Consider the following 20,838-nt stretch of genomic DNA (forward strand, 5'->3'; position numbering starts at 1 on the left):
GTGCTAAGTTTTATCTGAGGTTCCTGTGTAGATGTTTAGTGGTATACCAGAATAACAGATACATTTTCGCCGAGCCAGCACAATTACATTTATACTTGGACTCCCACTCCTAAAGGTGCTAAGAGGGTTGGACAAATTAGTAGGCAGGTTCACAACACAGAGTTTCAGTGAATAATGCATGATGATAATGTAATTTCTTTGAAATCTGCTTGAATATTTGGTTCTCCCAGTGTTCTATAATATATAGAAAATAATTTTTCCACTGTTAAAGATTGATGATGATGAAGATGTAATAATTTTCTTTCTTTTTTCTTTAACATTGTATTCAATGTATATTGATGAAACTTCAATAAAAATAAAATTAAAAAAAACAAAAACGGACCAGATCTGGTCATGGGTCCTGTCCCACGGGATGGTGCTGAGGACAGTGTATCTGGCAGGTATGGAGAACGTGGTGGCAGAAAGACTGAGTCATGCCTTCCGACCCACAAGTGATCTCTGAACCAGGAGATAGTGAATTGGATCTTCCATCTCTGGGGGAGCCCAGACATAGATCTGTTTGCTTCCTACTGGAACAGGAAGGTAACTCTGTTCTGCTCCCTGTACAGGACAGATAGCAAACCCGCCTTGGACACCCTTTGCTGTCACTGGGGCAAGAGTCTTCTGTACGCATATCTTCCAATTTCCTTGAAGCTTCGCAAGGACAGAGGGACTATGATCCTCATAGTCCCTCATTGGCAGAGACAGGTCTGGTTTTCACTCCTATGGGAATTGTCCATCTGGAAACCAATCAGTCTGGGGACTTACCCAGATCTCATCACGCAAGATCAGGGCAGGCTGCAGCATCCCTACCTCCAGGCCCTGTCACTCAGTCTGGATATTGAGGTTAATCCTGCAGCTGCTTGATGTGTCTCAGTTCCTGGTGGCTTCTAGAAAGCCTTCCACACGAAAGTCCTATGGACTGAAGTGGAGGAGGTTTTCTGTATGGTGTGAGCAGAAGGCCCTAGATCCATTCTCTTGCCCCACACAAAAACTGCTTGATTACCTTCTGCACCTCTCGGAAGCTGGCTTAAAGACCAATTCTGTTAGGGTTCACCTGAATGCGAAGGGCATATATTACCAGGATGTGGAAGGTGCGCCCATCTCTGTACAACTTATAGTTGTCCATTTCATGTGGGGCTTCTTCAGTTGAAGCCTCCCCTAAGGCTTCCTGCTGTGTCTTGGGACCTCAGCATGGTACAAGCTCAGCTGATGAAAGCTCCTTTTGAGCGACTGCGCACCTGTAACCTGAAGTACCTGACATGGAAGGTCATATTTTTGGTGGCAGTCACTTCAGCCTGCAGGGTCAGTGAGCTCCAAGCCTTTAGTGACTTATCCACCTTATATTAAGTTTTGTTATGACAGGGTGGTCTTCCGCACCCATCCTAAGTTCCTGCCTAAGATGGTGATGGACTTCCATCTTAACCAGTCTATCGTCCTGCCAACTTTCTTTCCCAGGCCCTATTCCACAAAGGCAAACGAGCTAAGACTCACTTGCAGTTTGGACTGCAAGTGAGTCTTAGCCTTCTTTCTGGAGTGGATAGAAGCCCATAGACAATCCACCCAACCTTTTTATTTCTTTTGATAAGAATAGGTTGAGTGTTGCTGTTGCCAGACACTATCCAATTGACTAGCAGATTGCATCTCCTCCTGTTAGTCCCAGGCGGGACTATATCTTGAGTATCAAGTCAAGGCTCATTCTGTCAGAGCCATGGCAACGTTGGTGGCCCACTTGCGAGCAGTTCCAGTGGAGTAGATCTACAAGGCTGCGACGAGGAGTTCTCTCCACACATTCACATCTCATTACTGTCTGGATATGGATGTCCAATGTGACAGTAGGTTCAGCCAGTCTCTCCTTTGGAACCTGTTTGAGGTGTAGAACCTAACTCTCTCTGCCTAGGGCCCTTTGTTTAGGTTCAGGCTGTCTCCCTCTCTGTTACCAATAGCACTGTTGTTGTGCCCGTTGGCACCTGGTTGGTGTTTATTGGCTCCCTTTTTTTGTTGAGGAGCAGTCTGTAGCTAGGGATTCGCCCATGTGTGAGGACTACCATCCCGTTTGTCCTCTGAGAAAGCAGGGTTGCTTACCTGTAACAGAGATGTTTTCAGAGGACAGCAGGATGTTAGTCCTCATGAAATCTGCCCACCACCCCCGTGGAATTGGGCTTCTACTATTTTTGTTATTTGAAATATCTTTCTATGTTTTAAGTCTGAAGAGGATTCCCGCATGCACGTGTGGGTATAGGACATGCCTGCCATGCTTAGTATGCCAAGTCAAAATTTTGAAACTTTGACAGAAGTTTTCTGTGCCGGGCTCCTTCTGATGATGTTACCCTATGTGTGAGGACTAACATCCTGCTGTCCTTGGAGAACACCTGTTACAGGTAAGCAACTCTGCTTTTTTTTGGTGGCTCAGTGCCAGTGTTGGGGTTCTTTGAAAATAGTTGTTTAAAGCCAACAGGTATAGAGAAAAGCTTTTTATTTAAATGCTATAGAATAATAGAAGTCTTACATATTAAATAATATGGTACCTTTTTATGGAGAGGCAGAGTGCCATGCAAGACAGTAGCATAAACTCCCTCTCAAATGATTTTACTGATAACGTATTATATAAAATTTACAGTTGTATATTTCCAACCCCTACAGTAGGTTATATACCGTATTTTCCGGCGTATAAGACGACCCCCAACTTTTCCAGTTAAAATATAGAGTTTGGGATATACTTGCCGTATAAGACTACCCTTCTTCCAACGCACATATGGTAAAAATTAAAAAAACATCAGATTTGATTTCAGTATGGTAATTTTAATTCAAATGCTTATGACATACAAGTACTTAGCAGGAAAACTGTCACTTATAAACATAAGGCTGTTTGTCATCAAATATGTAAACATAAAACAGTGCAAGTGGATTAAACTTTTCCTAATTCACTCTGAAGCTGAAAGGAAGGATAAGACAATAAACCCATGGGAGCTGCCATGCTGTTTGTTTTCTAAGCTGTCAACCAAACTGGAACTGATGATGATAGGAGGAAGATAACAAACAATAGAGAGAGAGCAAGTGCCGGGCAAGTCCCTGGCGAGTTAGCAACGCCCATCATAACTGCAAGCTACGGTATTTTTACAGGTTTTGCTGGTGTGACAGTTTCCCTTTAAAAGCCTTCAAAATCCTCCTGTTCGTCATCTGATATCATAAGTACATCAATGACATCTTGTGATACATTTGTAAGGCAGTCATCGTATGGATCAAATTCCGTATCAGATGGTGTGGTCTCAGCTTCGGCTTCCTCTTCATCTTGCCACAAGTAGTCGTCCTCCATACCATCTAATGAATTTGATATGCCACACTTCTTGAAAGACTTGATTACTGTTTTTGCATCAATATCATTCCAGGCTTTTATGACAAACTTGCACAAAACATCCAACTGTGGAGCATGCATGTTTCCTCCTTTTGTGAATGACTTTTCGCTGCTAACCATCCATTCATTCCACTGTTCTCGAATGCGATCTTTAAATGGCTTGTTTAGGCACACGTCCAGTGGCTGTACCAACGATGTCAATCCTGCAGGAATAACTGCCGCATGTGTATTTAATCTTGCAAGCCTTTGCTTGGTGCTGGGAGTTAAATGAGCCCTGAACATATCCCACACCAGTAGACTACATTTTTGAATAAGTCCACCTGGTCGCCTGCTCCATACATTATCAAGCCATAGCTTTACCCCTTCTTCATCAATCCATCCTTTTTCATTCACATGTACAAAGCAACCAACAGGGAACTTGAGTTTCGGCATTGTTTTTCTTTTAAAAATAATCATTGGTCTCAGTTTGATGCCATCAGCTGTGCATCCTAATACCACTGTAAAACTGGATTTCTCATGCCCTGTTGTTTTAATTAAAATTGTTTTTTCACCTTTTTGATGGACAGTTTTATTTCCAGCCATATCAAAATTCATTGGAGTTTCATCCATATTTCCAATACTACTTAACAGATAGCCATGTTTAGTGCGCTGTTGTATTACGTATTGATGGAAACTATTTACTTTGCTATCAAGATTTGCAGGTAATTTTTGGGCAATTTTCGTCTTTTGCCTCAGTACCATATTATGCCTTGCCATGAATCTAGTACACCAGGATACAGTAGCCTTAAATCTGTTGCTGTGATCTGGGTTAGATTTGGCCCACTGAAGTGCCAACAAACGTATTTTATTTCATGTCACTACATAACCATTTTGGCGATCTCATTCACCATATCTGCTACGTGTTTTTCGAGTTCTGGCCAATGTGGGGTGCCTCTTCTTAATGCATACTTACTCCTTGGCATACTCTTTAATGCTTTTTTATTTGCTTTCCAGTCTCGAACCATCTTTTCTGTTACTCCATATTGTCTTGCAGCAGCGCAGTTATTACGTTCCATAGCAAAGTTTACAACTTTTAAGTTTGAAACTGGCTTCATATTTCTTTCTTCTTGCTGGTGGAGCCATGATGGGGTTTTGACTGTTGGACATTTGTATATTGTACTGTATGTACTGGTGATATACTGTATGTGGTACCCAGTATACAACAACCAGCCAATCACGGCAAGTGATGTACCTTACCGGCGATTGGCTGGTGGTTGTATACAAATCCTGCTTGGATTGGTCAGCTCTCCCTGCTTGCCCAGCCCTCCCTGTCTCCAAGACTATCAGAGCGGTAATGCATCCCTCTGGCCCGCCCTTGTATCCTATTACCGGTACCTCCTTCTCTGCCTCTCAGATCTCGCTCCTGAGGTCTGCAGTGAAGCGGCGCAGACGCTCATGTGCGAGATCTGAGAGGCAGAGAAGGAGGTACCGGTAATAGAGATGTGAACTGGAATTGGTTCTGATTCCGGTTCCGATTCACATCATGTTTTTTTTTCGTCTGGCCCGATTGTGGTTTTGTTTATCGGCTGCGCCCGAGCCGATAAACAAAAAACCCACCCCGACCGTTTAAAACTAATCCTTTAGCTTCCCCCACCCTCCCGACCCCCCCCCCCCAAAAAACTTTTTACAGGTACCTGGTGGTCCAGTGGGGGTCCCGGGAGCGATCTCCCACTCTCGGGCCATCGGCTGCCACTAATAAAAATGGCGCCGATGGCCTTTGCCCTTACCATGTGACAGGGTATCCGTGCCATTGGCCAGCCCCTGTCACATGGTAGGAGCACTGGATGGCCGGCGCCATTTTTAAAGATGGCGCCGGCCATCCAGTGCATCTAAGAATGTGTAACGTGTCAAAAAGTGTTTCATTGAAACTAAGAGGCCTATGAGTATCCACATCACCAATGCTGCATGCTGCCAAGCAGAGGGCCTGGGTTTGATTTCCAGGTCAGGTTGGCTGGTGCTGGGAGTCATAGTCTTTGTGCAGTAGTGATATCTAGTGGCTGGATTCAGGTCTCATGATTGCAGGATGTTCCATTTCATGCTGTGTGTGTGGTGAGGACCAAGATCTTGCAGTCTCCCTCTCTGACAAGATTCTGTACTTAAGACACTTCATACTACATTCACCCACCAAGTCAGCATGACTGTAGCTCCCAGTCCAATTAATATATATTATATGTGCTCAGTTATGAAAATAATGCAAAAGAAGAAATGATCTACAAATAGAGCAGGTATAATAACCATGCAATGCAATATGTTCCTTACATGGCACAATCCCTTCTTTAGAAGAGCTCAAGGTTGCAGAATGTCTCTCTGTCCTTCTGTCTGTTACAGTTTGCTGCATCTTTTATCTTATTCTATGACACCTCTGAGTGCTTGGGGGGGAAGCAACTTTACCACCCCCCTCCATGAAATCCAAGCATACAAAGCCACAGAGCAATACCAGATGCTTTTTTCAGGAAGCTAATCTACGTCTGTTTACTCTTCCCTATTTCTGAGAACTGTTTGTTTACTCTGCTGAGATACCTGTCACAAGCAAGAAGCAGTTAATTGTTAATTGTATTAGGTATATGCTTCTCTGCAGCTATATAAGAGATAAGTTAACCTTGTGTCAGGGAGTAACCTTATGTCAGGAACATGCTTCTGAAATGGCAGTGTGGGCTGGTCCCACAGATATGGCTATGCCTCCTCTCTCTCCCTCTTTTGCTTGGCAAGACCAATCCTTGTGACCATTTGGTCCTGGGGAGAGGGGAGGGGAACTACAAGAACATAAGAACATAAGAAATTGCCATGCTGGGTCAGACAAGGGTCCATCAAGCCCAGCATCCTGTTTCAAACAGAGGCCAAACCAGGCCACAAGAACCTGGCAAGTACCCAAACATTAAGAAGATCCCATGCTACTGATGCCAGTAATAGCAGAGGCCATTCCCAAAGTCAACTTTATTAATAGCAGTTAATGGACTTCTCCTCCAAGAACTTAGCCAAACCTTTTTTGAACCCAGCTACACTAACTGCACTAACCACATCCTCTGACAACAAATTCCAGAACTTAATTGTGCGTTGAGTGAAAAAGAATTTTCTCTGATTAGTCTTAAATGTGCTACTTGCTAACTTCATGGAATGCCCCCTAGTCCTTCTATTACCCAAAAGTGTAAATAACTGATTCACATTTACTCGTTCAAGACCTCTCATGATTTTAAAGACCTCTATCATATCCCCCCTCAGCGGTCTCTTCTCCAAGCTGAACAGCCCTAGCCTCTTCAGCCTTTCCTCATAGGGGAGTTGTTCCATCCCCTTTATCATTTTGATTGCCCTTCTCTGTACCTTCTCCATCGCAACTATATCTTTTTTGAGATGTGGCGACCAGAATTGTACACAGTATTCAAGGTGCGGTCTCACCATGGAGCGATACAGAGGCATTGTGACATTTTCCATTTTATTAACCATTCTCTTCCTAATAATTCCTAACATTCTGTTTGCTTTTTTGACTGCTGCAGCACACTGAGCTGACGATTTCAAAGTATTATCCACTATGATGCCTAGATCTTTTTCCTGGGTGGTAGCTCCTAATATGGAACCTAACATCGTGTAACTTCTGCATGAATTATTTTTCCCTATATGCAACACCTTGCACTTGTCCACTTTAAATTTCATCTGCCATTTGGATGCCCAATGTTCCAGTCTCGCAAGGTCCTCCTGTATCACAATCCGCTTGTGATTTAACTACTCTGAATACATTTGTATCATCCGAAAATTTGATAACCTCACTCGACCGTTTCAGTCCTCTGACATCGCCATGGGCACAGCCCATAGCAAGTTGTGGTTGGTCCAGGTGCATGGGGACTATTTGAATTTTCCATCCCCTCCCCTTCCTTGAGATCTGGTTTCTGAACAGAACGGGTGGTAGCCGCAATTTCATGGCTTCAAACTTTCTCCCACCCACCCTCCTTCCCATGCTCTGGTATTTGTTTTGTTGCAGCCGGGGGGTACCTAAGCATATGTTGTGAAATTAAGAGGATTTTGGGGGGTTGAGAGATGTGATGTGCTGTGGTTCTGAGTTCAGACCGGAAGATGATGGGCCCCTAGCTGGCTGTGATGTGAGTCTGAGATTGATGGGCCTACAGGTCTGGTGACTTGGGGGTAATTTTAGCTTCCTGGGATGTGGCAGGTAAGCTACTGGGGCTGGTTGGGGATTGTTCAGGGAAGAATTTTTACAATGACCCCATTCAATGAATGCTAACATTGTACTGTGTACAATTCTGGTCGCTGCATCTCAAAAAAGATATAATTGCGATGGAGAAGGTACAGAGAAGGGCGACCAAAATGATACAGGGGATGGAACAGCTCCCCTATGAGGAAAGGCTGAAGAGGTTAGGACTTTTCAGCTTGGAGAAGAGACTGCTGAGGGGGGATATGATAGAGATGTTTAAAATCATGAGAGGTCTAGAACGGGTAAATGTGAATCTGTTATTTACTCTTTCGGATAATAGAAAGACTAGGGGGCACTCCATGAAGTTAGCTTGTGGCACATTTAAAACTAATCGGAGAAAGTTCTTTTTCACTCAATACACAATTAAACTCTGGAATTTGTTGCCAGAGGATGTGGTTAGTGCAGTTAGTATAGCTGTGTTTAAAAAAGAATTGGATAAGTTTTTGGAGGAGAAGTCCATTACCTGCTATTAATTGAGTTGACTTAGAAAATAGCCACTGCTATTACTAGCAACGGTAACATGGAATAGACTTAGTTTTTGGGCACTTGCCAGGTTCTTATGGCCTGGATTGGCCACTGTTGGAAACAGGATGCTGGGCTTGATGGACCCTTGGTCTGACCCAGTATAGCATGTTCTTATGTTCTTAACATTCTTCTTTTCTTTCACATTTAAGGCACGAGCTCAAATAGTGCAGCAACACCAGCCACAGCCGCAGCATCAGCAGCAGGTGGCAGCAGCAGCAGCAGCAGCAGCAGTTCAAGCCGTTCAAGCAGTGCAGGCTCAGGCACAGGCTCAAGCTTCTCAAATGGCAGCTGCAGGAGGCCAGGTGAGGGCTTTCTGAGGCAATGTGACTGGTGCATGGCAGTGCTTGGAATAATACCAGACAGACTGTTTGCTTTTTGTTTGCTGTGAGTCTTTCTTTCAGGACATCTCCTTTTTGCATTTGATGTTACTGAGGAGTACCTACAGTCATTCAGTAAGACTCTCTACAGTTTTTAATTTTATTCTTCTAGAAGTATGATCGAACCTGATTCTCCTCTGAACTCTTCAAAGTCTGTTCCATTCTCATGCTTTTCTTTCCAAGTACAATTAGACTACAGAGACTTTGTTGTTTTTGCTGTCTATTATGCTGTTAACCTCCCTTCCTCTCTCTCCTACACAATATGTAGGAACTCTTTGCTTTTAGATCTACCTCCAGTTTGGCTGAAACAATATTTTGATGATCAGTGATATGGTATGAAGTGTATCAGCATGCTCCTTGGGAGGCCAGGGCATGGTTGACTGGTGCTGGAAGAACATACCTATATTAGGCCTCTGCTGGAACCTCAAGTACTATCTGCATAGCAAATCCTCCGATTGCATGCAGGTGGTAGTCTTGTGCAGTGAACAAATCTCCTGGTAGAGTGAGCACTGAGCAAATGGCGTCACCTCTGTCACCTTTAATATCTATTTTCCTGTTCATACCCCAGATCAATCCAGACAAGTGGGTTTTGTCCCTACCAGCAGATGGAGACAGAGAAGAAAACCTTTTCAGGCCCTGCTACTTAACCAAGAGTGCCATCTGCACTCCCTCAGTATTTTTCTGTCTCCAGCAGATGGTAGATGTGCAAACCTGCAGTCTGATCTTAGTTCAAAATAAATAAATAAAGAAGTGAAAACTGTGCTGCCAGAGGTGTTAGGTTCCTTTGTGGGCTATCCCTCTGTTTCAGCAGGGCAAGCAGGTAGTTGGAAATCCCTGGCCAGGCTCGACCCTTGATTCCAGGGGGAGAGAAAGCCAGGGGTCCTGGTTTGCTCCCTCTCACCCAGTCTGGCCGTTTGCAGCAGCCAGGAGCACCCAGAAACAGGAAAGTATAACTTTCTTTTTGGTTTTTCTGGACTGCTTGGGAGGATGCTTCTTTAAGAAAAAAAAAGTGTTGGGTAGGCCTGCTCTAGGCAGGAGTAGTTGGCAGTCGGCTTGGCATCGGAATGTGCAGGGAACCGCGCGGCTCTTGCGGTTTTTCAGCACTCGGAGCCAGGACAGTGTCTGCTTTTCTTCACTCCTGCTCGGGGTTATTTTTAGCTGTGGGCCGTGTTGCTGATCATGCCACCTCCCACGGCGGGGAAAGTCTGTCGGGTACAGGAGGCCCAGGGGTAGGAAGTGAAAGAGACGGTGGTCATTTTGGCTCCATGTGGCAGGAGCCCTGTCATAGATAGGGAGTGCAGAGACTCCTCTTCCCACGAGAGCAGGACCAGGGGGAGGACCTGGCAGCTGCAGAGCAGAGGAACGGTGATAGATTTTCAGCGGATTTTGTTTTGTTATTGCATGAGGCCTACCTTGCCAAGAAGGAACTGGCAGCTAAGTGGCCGGCGACACACAGATGACGAGGAAAGGCTAAGAAGTCTCAGGATGAGGTGCATCCGAAGTCGGGGGACATTTTGCACCTGTTGGGCCTGGATCGGTCATGAGTGGAGGAGGACTCCTCTGAAGATTTGTCAATAACGATCCTCAGGGAATTCTGCACTTTGACCATGGCGCGCTGGTCAGGGTACAGATCCTGCAACTGGCCCGGTGGGTGGTGACTTGGATGTGGAGGATGTCACTGGTGGAAGGGGATGACCCAAACGTGGTCAGGTTATTCCATAAAGAAGAGTTGAAGCCCATCATCCCTCAGGTTCTGGAGAAGCTGAGGATTAAGGTTATGCAGGAGGATTCTGACAACAAGGGGGTAAACCCGGTTGTTGGAGGGGCTCCGTGGACCGCCAAAGGCCTTTCTTTTACCGAAGAAGGTGAAGAAGCTGATTGACCAGGAATGGGATTTCCCAAAGCAGGATTGAAGATGGCTAGGGCTATGGCCAGGTTGTATCCCCTGCTGGAGAACACCTTAGAGCTTTGGAAGCTTCCAAAGGTTGATGCGGCAGTGTTGGAGGTGACGAAGAAGACCATCATCCCTGTGGCAGGGTCAGCGGCATTGAAAGATGTCCAAGACCGGAAGCTGGAGATCCTGTTAAAGAAGCTGTTTGAGGTCTCTGCTATGAGCTTTAGAGCTGCAGTCTGCACTAGTCTAATGCAGAGGGCTTGTTTGTGCTGGGTATAGAAAGCACAGGAGAAGACCTCGGGGGGGGGGGGGGCCCCTGCTGATCCTGGCTAGGATGCTCAATTGGAGGCAGAGCTGGTCTACGTGGCAGATGCCCTCTATTATATGCTTCACGCTTTGGCTAGAAATATGCTGTCCATGGTAGCTGCTCGCAGACTCTTGTAGCTATGTAATTGGTCAGCGGATGTGTGGTCAAAGGCACAGCTTTGTAATCTCCCCTTCAAAAGAAAATTGTTGTTTGGGGAGGACCTGGAGATGCTGATGAAGCATTTGGCGGATTCTAAAGGGAATACATTGAGGATAAGAAAGGAAAGAAGAAGGGACTGCAAGTGGCACACTCTGTTAAGTAGCAGTGCCTGAAAAGATTTTATTCTCTGCCTCCGTCTGCTGGTAGGGATGCAATACCCACTTGTCTGGACTGATCTGGGGTATTCCAGGAACGAAAATTAGCAGGTAAGAACCAATTTCCCTATCTTTTTTTCCTGGAATAACAAATGATAAAACATTTGGTGAAGAGAGAGAGATACATAAGCCCTTTTAGACATGCTGACTTAATGCAAAAGCTATTTGGTGAAGAGAGTCATTAATAGAACCCTATGTAGTTGACACCTTTTCTTGTAGGTTATTTACTGGTGTATATTTTTGAAAACCAGTGAAATGTATATATATAGGCTACTTTCTTCCTGGAGACTCACAGCTATTGGGGCACACTCAAAAGCCTGTTGCTTCTCTCTTCTCCTTGGAGTTGGCAAGCTGAGTTTATTATCCATATTGGTTAGGCATGTACAGAATGTGCATATGATCTTCGTTGCCATTGGATAAGGGTATACAGTGTGTGTGAGATTCTTGTTCCCATTGGATAAGGGTATATATAGTATTGAATAAGGGTATATGGAGTGTGAGATCCTCGTTTTCATTGGGTAAGGGTACACGGAGTGTGAGATTCTCGTTTTCATTGGGTAAGGCTACACGGACGTGAGTTCCTTGTTCCCATTGGGTAAGGCTACAATGAGCGCGAGGTCTTCGTTCCCTTTGGATAAGGGTACATGGAGTGTGAAATCCTCGTTCCCATTGGGTAAGGTGTATATGGAGTGCGAGAACCTCGTTCCCATTGGGTAAGGTGTATACGGAGTGTATGTTATCCCAATCCTGTTGATGCAGGGTGATTTGTCTGCATTGGGGATTAGTTGCATGCTGTTTCTAGGATTTGTATTTGTGCATGCATGTGTTTTTCAGAGGTCTTGATTAATTTGCGTTTTTGCTTTGGAATGATGTATAGCTTTGCATGGAAGCTAATGCCTGTGCTGAAGATGCTATGGGTTTTTTTTCAGTTGCTTTCCTTCTGTGTTGAATTTTATGATTTCTTTATATTTTGTGTAACAGCTGCAAACCACTTGCATTCTCTGGCTCTCTAGATGGTACTTCTGTCTGCTTCAGTTCATTCATGCAAAATGTACCACAAGGAAGCCATCAGCCTTTTCTTCCACTACCCCGTACTGCACCAGCCACTCCTGCCAAACAATTAGCAAATTATACCTTGTCTTCAGTGAATAATGCAATTAACACTGACACAAAGGAACAAACTGGCATGCGATGAATGATGTCATGCATTGGTTTTCATAAGGTGAAACATTTTTTGGGTTCATCCAGCAAGTAATATTGTTTCCTTTTTATGGAGATTGGGTCTCGCTGTACAGTTTTAATGAGTCTGGAGAAGAAGCATGCTGAATCTCTTTAAGCTCTGATAACTTTCATTGGAGACTTTGTGCTTCTCTTCTGATGGGAATTGGCGATGTCTCAGAAACTCAGCTGTTCAAGCAATTTTTAGTATTTTCAGGTTTTGCAGCATTTGGAGGTTAATGTAAAAGAGAATTACCAGGAATGATTTTCAAATATGTCTGTGACCTTCTAACACAAACTGCGCAGAAGCCTATGAGGAAGCCATTTTCTGTAGAACTTCGCACTTTAAGGAAAATTGGAGATTGCTCATTACCAAAATGGAAGTTTCCAACTACAGAAGTCCCATTCAGACAAATGTCTGATAATGGAGAAATTACTTTCCTGATAATTTCATTTTCCTTAATGTAGACAGATGGACTTGGACCAATGGGTTATGCTCCCCTGCCAGCAGATGGAGACGGAGTCAGATTTCAAAGCTGATGTCACCCTAGATACACCCTTGCAGTGACCTCAGCCCTTCAGTATTCTCTTCAAAAACCATTGTGGACATACTATTGAAAAAACTTGATTAAAAATATGATTAAAAACAGATAACCGTAACTGTACTCAACCAATCAGAAACATTGAACCCCAGTAAAAATATAGATGCCCTGATCTAGGGATTGGATGACAGCTCACTCATAATGTCTTGGACTCTATATCCACTCCACGGGTGAATCCTTGGCACAGTTCTTGTGCAGCCAAAGGCGGGATGCTGAGTCCATCTAACTACACTAAAGAAATCGAAATTATCAGGTAAGTAATTTCTCCATTTCCTAGCATGTAGCCAGATGGACTCAGGACCAATGGGATATACAAAAGCTACTCCCGATCAGGGTGGGAGGCTGCCCACAGTCTTGTTAACACCGCCCTTGCAAAGGCTGAATCTTCTCTGGCCTGTAATTCCAGGCGATAGAACCTGGAGAAGATGTGCAAGGAGGACCATGTCTCTGCTTGGCAAATATCGATGGGAGACAGCAGTCCAGCTTCCACTCATGAGACTGCCTGAGCCCTAGTGAATGAGCTTTAATCTGAGAATATAATGGCTTTCCTGCCTTCCCATAGGCTCCCATGACCTCCTTAATCCAGCGAGCTATGGTAGCCCGCAAAGCTGGTTCGCCCCGCTTCCTTCCTTTCGACCGGTTCTGAAACTTCCAGATACCGCATCAAAAGTCTACTGACATTCAAATGACTGAGGAGGTGGTTTTCTTCCACGTGCTTATCTAGGGATGGCAATGAATTGGACTGATTTCAAATAAAACTCCGAGACTACCTTGGGCAAGAAGGATGGGCGGTACGAAGCTGTAATGCTCCTGAGTCATCCGGAGGAACAGTTCCCAACACGACAATGCCTGTAGTTCAGAGATGCAACGGGCCATATATATAGCCACCAGGAACACCGTTTTCAAGGTTAATAAATGCAAGGAAAGACTGCGCAGTGGCCGAAAGGAGGGCCCTGCCAAAAAATCTAATACTAGATTAAGATTCCACAAGGGAACCGGCCAACAGAGGGGTGGCCGGAGGTGCTTCATCCCTGTCAAAAAAATGGGCCATGTCCGGATGAGCCGACTGGCGGGTTCTGTTCACCTCACCCCTGTAAAAGGAGAGAGCCGCTACCTGGACACTCAAGGAGTTAAGGGTCAAACAGTTATTCAAGCCGACCTGCAAAAATTCCAAAATTAGTGGGATTTTGACCGCCTGAGGGGGGAACTGCGTTCCTCGCACCAGGCCTCATAGGTTAGGGACGTAGGGAACTTCCGTGCGCGGTGTAAATTGGCAATTACCGCCGCAGAATATCCTCACTTCATCAGGTGATCCATCTCAAGGGCCGGACCGAATCGAGTTGGATCCTTGTGAAGGACTGGTCCCTGCTGTAGCAGGTGCCTGTGTGGTGAGAGGCACAGGGAGGTCTCTCCCAGGAGTCTCTGCATGTCCACATACCACAGATGCCTGGGCCTGACTGGAGCTACTAGGACTAATCCCCTGTGGTGCTCGATTTTGCGAATGACCCTGCCCAGCAGGGGCCACGAAAGGAAAGCACATAGCAACTCTTCTTCCAGTCAGGTCTGAACGAGAGCATCTGTCCTCAGGGATCACTGATCTTTTCTGCGACTGAAGTATCGGGGAACTTTTACTGTGAGATGCGGCCAGCAGGTTGATGGACGGGAGACCCCAGCAATCTACTATCAGCTGAAAGGCTTTCGCCGACAACACCCACTCTCCTGGATCCAGACTCTCCCTGCTTAGAAACTCTGCTCTGATGTTGTTGTCTTTTTCCTGCAGTGTGGAAGGCTGAGATCATCTGTAGATGTACTTCCACCCATTCCATAAAGAGATCTATCTCCTGTGACATTTGCTGGTTTTTGGTTCCATCCTGGCGGTTGATGTAGGCTACAGTCATTGTGTTGTCCGACATTACATGGACCGCTTGACTCTGGAGTCTGTGGCAGAATTGTAGACATGCCAGTCTGACTGCCCGGGCTTCCAGGTGGTTGATGTTCTAGAGGGTTTCTTCCTTGGTCCAATGTCCCTGGTTCCTCAGTTCCTGACAGTGAGCTCTCCAGCCCTGGGGGCTCATGTCTGTTGTGAGGATCAGCCAGTTCGGAGAGGACCGGGGTACACCCCTGTTCAGCTTCCTGTAGCCACTGGAGCCGAGAGCATACTCTGATCGTTAAGTGGAGGCGAATCGAATAGTCTTGAGACTGCAGGTTCCAGTGTGACAGTAGTGAGCATTGAAGTGGTCACATATGTGCCCTTGCCACGGCACTATCTCCAGGATTGCCGCCATCAAACCGAGAACTTGGAGATAGCTCCACACTGTTGGACGTATTGTGCTCATCAGCTGATGCACTTGGGACATCAGCTTCCTTATCCGTGTAGTCAGAAGGAAGACCTTGCCCTGCTTGTTGTCGAACCGGATTCCCAAATATTGCAAGGACTGGGAGGGCTTGAGATTGCATTTCTCCAAGTTTATGACCCAACCAAGTTCCTGAAGCAAGGACGTCACCCTGCTGATCATCCGGAGACTCTCTTCCACGGACTTGGCCTGGATCAACCAGTCGCCCAAGTACAGGTGCACCAGGATTCCCTCTTTTCTCAATACTGCTGCTAGACCACCATAATCTTGGAAAATGCTTTGGGGGCAGTGGCTAGGCCAAAGGGCAGAGCCTGTAACTGTTAATGGTGACCCAGTACCACATCCTGAGGTGCCTTAAAAGACTAGTCTTCACTACCTGCTTCTTGTGCTGGGAGTGGCAAGGAGATGACATGAATAGGTCCTGAGGAGTGCTGTGAAATTCCAACACATATCCTTAAGAACATAAGAACATAAGAAAATGCCATACTGGGTCAGACCAAGGGTCCATCAAGCCCAGCATCCTGTTTCCAACAGTGGCCAATCCAGGCCATAAGAACCTGGCAAGTACCCAAAAACTTCTCGTATGACCTCCAGTATCCATTTTTCCGAAGTGATCTCAGCCCAAATCTGTTAGAAGATGGACAGTTGACCCCCTATCTCCTCGTTCTGAGGGTGGGTCGGCAAATTTTCATTGGCGGGTTCAGGACGAACCTGAACCCGAGCTTGCTCCTCTCATGGGCTGTCGACTACGAAAGGACTGAGACCTCCCAAAGGGCCAAGACCTCTGAAATGTCGAGTTTCTGTAGGGGCGAAAGTGTTGGGAGCCCCTGAATCGACCCCTCATAGGCGAGAGGCATTGTAACTGCTTTCTCTTATCTTCTGATAGCCAGGGAACTGGAGATTCACCTCTTTTACTGGCCTGCATTTCCATTTCACTTCCGAAAATGTGTGAAGCTTGCTGGGCAGACTGGATGGGCCGTTTGGTCTTCTTCTGCCGTCATTTCTATGTTTCTATAAAGGAGTGATCCTTTAAAGGGCATCTTTGTAAGATTTGCCTTGGAGGTTGTATCTGTTGACCAATTCCACAGCCATAGCTGTCTTCTGGCCGCCACCACTGAGGCCACTTCTCTGGCCAAAGTATGGACTAGATCCGAGCCCATGTCAGCTAAAAAGGCAGCGGCCGGTTCCATAATCACTCTGGAATTCACCCCCAAGTTATCCTCCACCTGAGAAGAGGAGTAGGCACAAACGAGCTACCAGGACACAACAGGAAGCGATCTGTAAGGTCATTGCTACTGCGTAAAAGGTCTGTTTATGGTTGGACTCTAGCCATCTATCGTGCGCATCCTTTAAGGTCGCTTCTCCCTCCACTGGGTTAGTTGTTCGCCTAGAGACAGCACAGACCAGCGCATCCACTTCAGGGAAATGCAAACACGCTCTCACTGCCGGATCTGGTGGGTTTAAAGCTTCTAATGCTCATCCCCCTTTAAAACTTGCTTCTGGGGCATCCCATTCCAGGTCAATGAACTCCTGGATGGCTTCCAGTACTGGAAAGTAGCAAGAGGCTTTCCGTAGGGAAATCAGAATGGAGTTCTTCTTTGGTTCCTTCATAGAGTCCGCCACAGGAACTCCCAGCATCTTCAGGGTCTGGGAAACCAGGGATGGCAATTCATTTTTATGGAAAAACTGTAACATGGTCCGATACGATTCTAAACCAGGGGGAATTTTCCCATTTTCAATGGAATATGTATCCTCCTCTTCGTCCATGCTGTCTGGATCCCTGCCAGGAATACCCGTAATGAAGCGAGGCATGCCTCAAAGTCTGCCGATAGGACTGGGAGAGAGAGAGGGCTTACCGGTTGAGGTTCCGTCCGGACAGGGGCAAGTTGAGGTAGCAGACTGCACCTGTATGAAGGCTTGAAGGCCCTGGAAAATATCCACCCAAGAGAAGGTAGCCGGGACCATCCTAGCCCAGGAGGTACTGGGGTAGGTGCCGCTGAATTTCCCTCTCCCATGGATGACCCAGTCCCAGGGGTACTTCCAGTTAAGGCCGTGGCTAACACATCCTCTAAATGGGAGGAGCTGGGCTTAGCAAAGTCCGGGGAGGCCAAGCTCTTCCTGGACTTCCTCACAGTGTTGACATTAGCTGGAATCCAGGTCAGACTGTGAAGCCCTAATATGACAAGCAGCGCAGAGAGAGAGGCAGTTATGTTTCTTGGCTGCCGGGAGCCATTGGCAACAATAACTGTGTTCTGTCGGCTTGCGCTTAAAATTTTATGTGCACAGATTTCGGGCGCCTGGGCGGGACGCAGCAATGCGCGTGCAAGCCCATGCGCCCAGGTGTACCTATATATTGCACTTAGTAGGTTGTGTGCATATGTTCGCACGCGACATTATGTGCATAGTGTGTATGCAGAGCCGACGCACTGCGCGTACCTACATTCTTTTTTTTTGTACTAATAATTTTATTGAAAGTTTCAGAAAACTACATAAAGAGAAACAGCACAACGATACAGAACAGCATACACAAGAGCGTCTTTTATCAGTGCCGTAATCCTCCCCCCCCCCCCCCCAAATAATCCCACCCTCCCCACCCTACATCCATGTGCTCGTGGAGGGACAGTAATCCAAAACCAGTAACAATAAGGAAGAAAAAACAAAAAAGGAGGTAAGAGCAGCAGACAAGGAAAAGAGCAGAAATGGTATACATCAATCCGAATCTGCAAAACTCAGAGTGTCATCCCAGCTTAAAGTAGTGTCTGTTGTTTCTCCCAACGCAGGTAAGGAGACCAAGCGGATTGGAACTTGGAGGTGTCCGCATGGAGAGTCGCCGTAATCGCCGCCAATTGACAAGAAAGATGGACTTTATGGTGGACGACTTGTAGCGAGGGAACATCTGCTGACTTCCATACTTGAGCTATTGCCAACCTGGTTATAATAAAAACTTGATGGCAAAAGTGAGTGTGGTCCTTTCGGAGATTCAGAGGTGGATGGTGGAGAAGCATAAAACTAGCCTTGTATAGTCCGGAGGTTCCCAGAAGCTGCTCCAACCATTGTGCCACCTCAGTCCACAGGACCCTTACCTTTGGGCATTGCCACCAGATATGGAAGAAAGTCCCCGGATTGCCACATCCCCGCCAACATTGAGCGTCCAGAGAGGGGTATCGCCGGTGTAATAGATGAGGGGTGATATACCAGCGGGTAATCATTTTATAGCAATTTTCCTGATGAAGTGCGGAAACAGAGCACTGACGAGCTTGCCGATAAATAGAGCGCCACTCGTTAGGAGTCAAAGTCAGGCCCAAGTCTCGCTCCCAGTGACCCACATGCGGAAAGGGGACTCCATCAGTCTCAGCGAGGAGGGCGTAGAGCTTAGATATCATCCCACTAGTTTTGTCAACTGCAGCACAGAGTTGTTCAAATTTGGACTTGCCCCTACGTATAGAGTCCAGCATTCTGGGTGTTCGAAGGAAGTGGAGCATTTGGTTACCGGCCAGAAAATCCGAAGAAGGTAATCGATAACGATTCTGTATTTCTGGCCAGGTCATCAGGTTCTCACCCTGAAGCAAATGTTCGATGCGAATAATTCCTTTCTTCCGCCAAGCTTGAAACACCCCATGCTGGCGGCCAGCTGGAAATTGTGAATGGTTATAGAGACCAGTTGTATGGTAATAACAACGATCGCCGGCCAATTTCACCTTCCAACGATCCCAGAGGCGTAGCATAGTGTCCAGGGCCCCCGTTTTAAGTCCCATTGGGAGCCAGGTGGATCTCGGCTGCCATATAAGGTCAGGTAGTGGTATACCCCCAAGAACCTGCTCTTCAAAAGTGGCCCATTGCTTAGGGGATCGACGACTGTGGATGTCAGGAATCGCCTTCAGTTGGGCGGCAGCATAGAGCCAAAGTAAATTCGGAACCCCGAGTCCCCCTCGATCACGAGGCTGAAACAGCAAACACCTCGACACCCTGGGAGGGCGCCTACGCCAAATGAAGTCGAAAAGTATCTTCTGCCAGGAACGGAGTATTGCAGCGGAGATAAAGATAGGGAGGGTTTGGAAGAAATAAAGGAAACGAGGGATAACATTCATTTTAATAATAGCCACCCTCCCCAACCAAGAATATTGACCCCTGTCCCAGAGATGGAGATCCTGTCTAATCCGTTGTAGCAACGGCGGATAATTGAGACTAAATAAGTCAGAGGGGCGCGCCCCGAGATGGACCCCTAGATATTTTGCGTACCTACATTCTATGAAGGGCAAGACGCGCTGCTGTGACCTACCATGCAGTGTGCTGACCAAGCCTAAAGCGGGGCCTAGCCCTCTGGGGGGCTGCTCAACCCATTCAGCCCACTTCCCCTTACCCCAACGGGATCGGGAACAACGTCAGTACATCGTGCCGAGCTAGGAGACCAGAGGAAGTCTTAATGAAACCCCTCCAAATGTCTCTGAATTGGGAGGTAATTCTTCTTTTTTTTTTTTTTTTACTTATCTGGGCTCAGCGCTTACTGGCTGAGTACAGAGACTGTCTCCGGCTGCGGGGGGAGAGGGCTTTAGCCATCATAGCCACGGTCTGCTTCCTGCATCCACTGCCTTTCAGCTGCTTAAGCAGCAAAGTCCCTGCTGGGAACCGGCTACTTGACCAAGGCACACCTCTGAGGGATATCTGAAATCGCCGCAGGAATTCTCAACCGTGGGAAGAACCTTTAAGTATCATCTCAGGAGTGCGAGGCTCAATTTTTTCTCCAATTTAAATGTAGAATTTCTCCTTCCAAAAAGTACAGCAATCCCCATATGGAGAGATACGTCCACCATCTGCTGGAGAGGGAGAAATACTGAAGGGCTGAGGTCACTGCAGGGGTGTATCTAGGGCGATGTCAGCTTTGAAATCTGACTCTGTCTCCATCTGCTGGCAGGGGAGCATAACCCATTGGTCCTGAGTTCATCTGGCTACACGCTAGGAAATCCTGTGTATAGACTGAGTTCTGACACTGCAACTTCATTATTTAGTACAGAATATTACCAGTGCAGGAAGAAGGTTGGAGGGCACCTGAACTGGCACAGCATAATTGCCACACTGACTCTGACCTCTGACACCATGATGTCAGTCCTGTGATCCAGCAAAAACGGGTGTAGGGGGAAGGCAGGGTTTGTGTTTGTATTTTTGTTTTTGTAATTGTGGATGACTGATCTTACAGAAGTGCATATCGGTCAGCTGCTTGTGTTCCTGAGGAAGGTAGTGAGCTGCTGTTCTGAAGAGCTACCATTGCAGATTTCAGGTCATATCAAAGTTCAGTTATGGCTTTAGTGTGCTCTGAAAAGAGCCTTATTATACACCTTCAGACAGAGGTTTTCAGCTGACTTTCTGATGTCACAGTGTTCTCTGAAAGTTGAGGTCTGGCGTTTAAAGTTTGTGAACCCAGAGAAGTGTGGGGCAACTTTTGCTTCCACTGCGTATGCTTCCTTTACGGTCTTATTTAATCAGTATCTTTCATGACTATTCAACTTTAATGTACTTTATTTTTAATTAAGTAAAATGCATGATTTCCATTAC

The 20,838-nt window shown here is 46.3% G+C and overlaps 1 protein-coding gene across 4 annotated transcripts in view; it reads left to right on the forward strand.

Annotated features, from left to right (window-relative positions):
- Nucleotides 1–20,838, forward strand: part of MED15 (mediator complex subunit 15) — a 211,183-nt gene that overhangs the window by 56,323 nt on the left and 134,022 nt on the right. For all 4 annotated transcript variants that reach the window (XM_029571062.1, XM_029571059.1, XM_029571061.1 and 1 more), the window contains exon 8: nucleotides 8,312–8,464. In XM_029571062.1, coding sequence (XP_029426922.1) covers nucleotides 8,312–8,464 — 153 coding nt within the window. The remainder of the gene's footprint in view (nucleotides 1–8,311; nucleotides 8,465–20,838) is intronic.

This window comes from Rhinatrema bivittatum, chromosome 11, assembly GCF_901001135.1.
Source record: "Rhinatrema bivittatum chromosome 11, aRhiBiv1.1, whole genome shotgun sequence".
NCBI lineage: Eukaryota > Metazoa > Chordata > Amphibia > Gymnophiona > Rhinatrematidae > Rhinatrema > Rhinatrema bivittatum.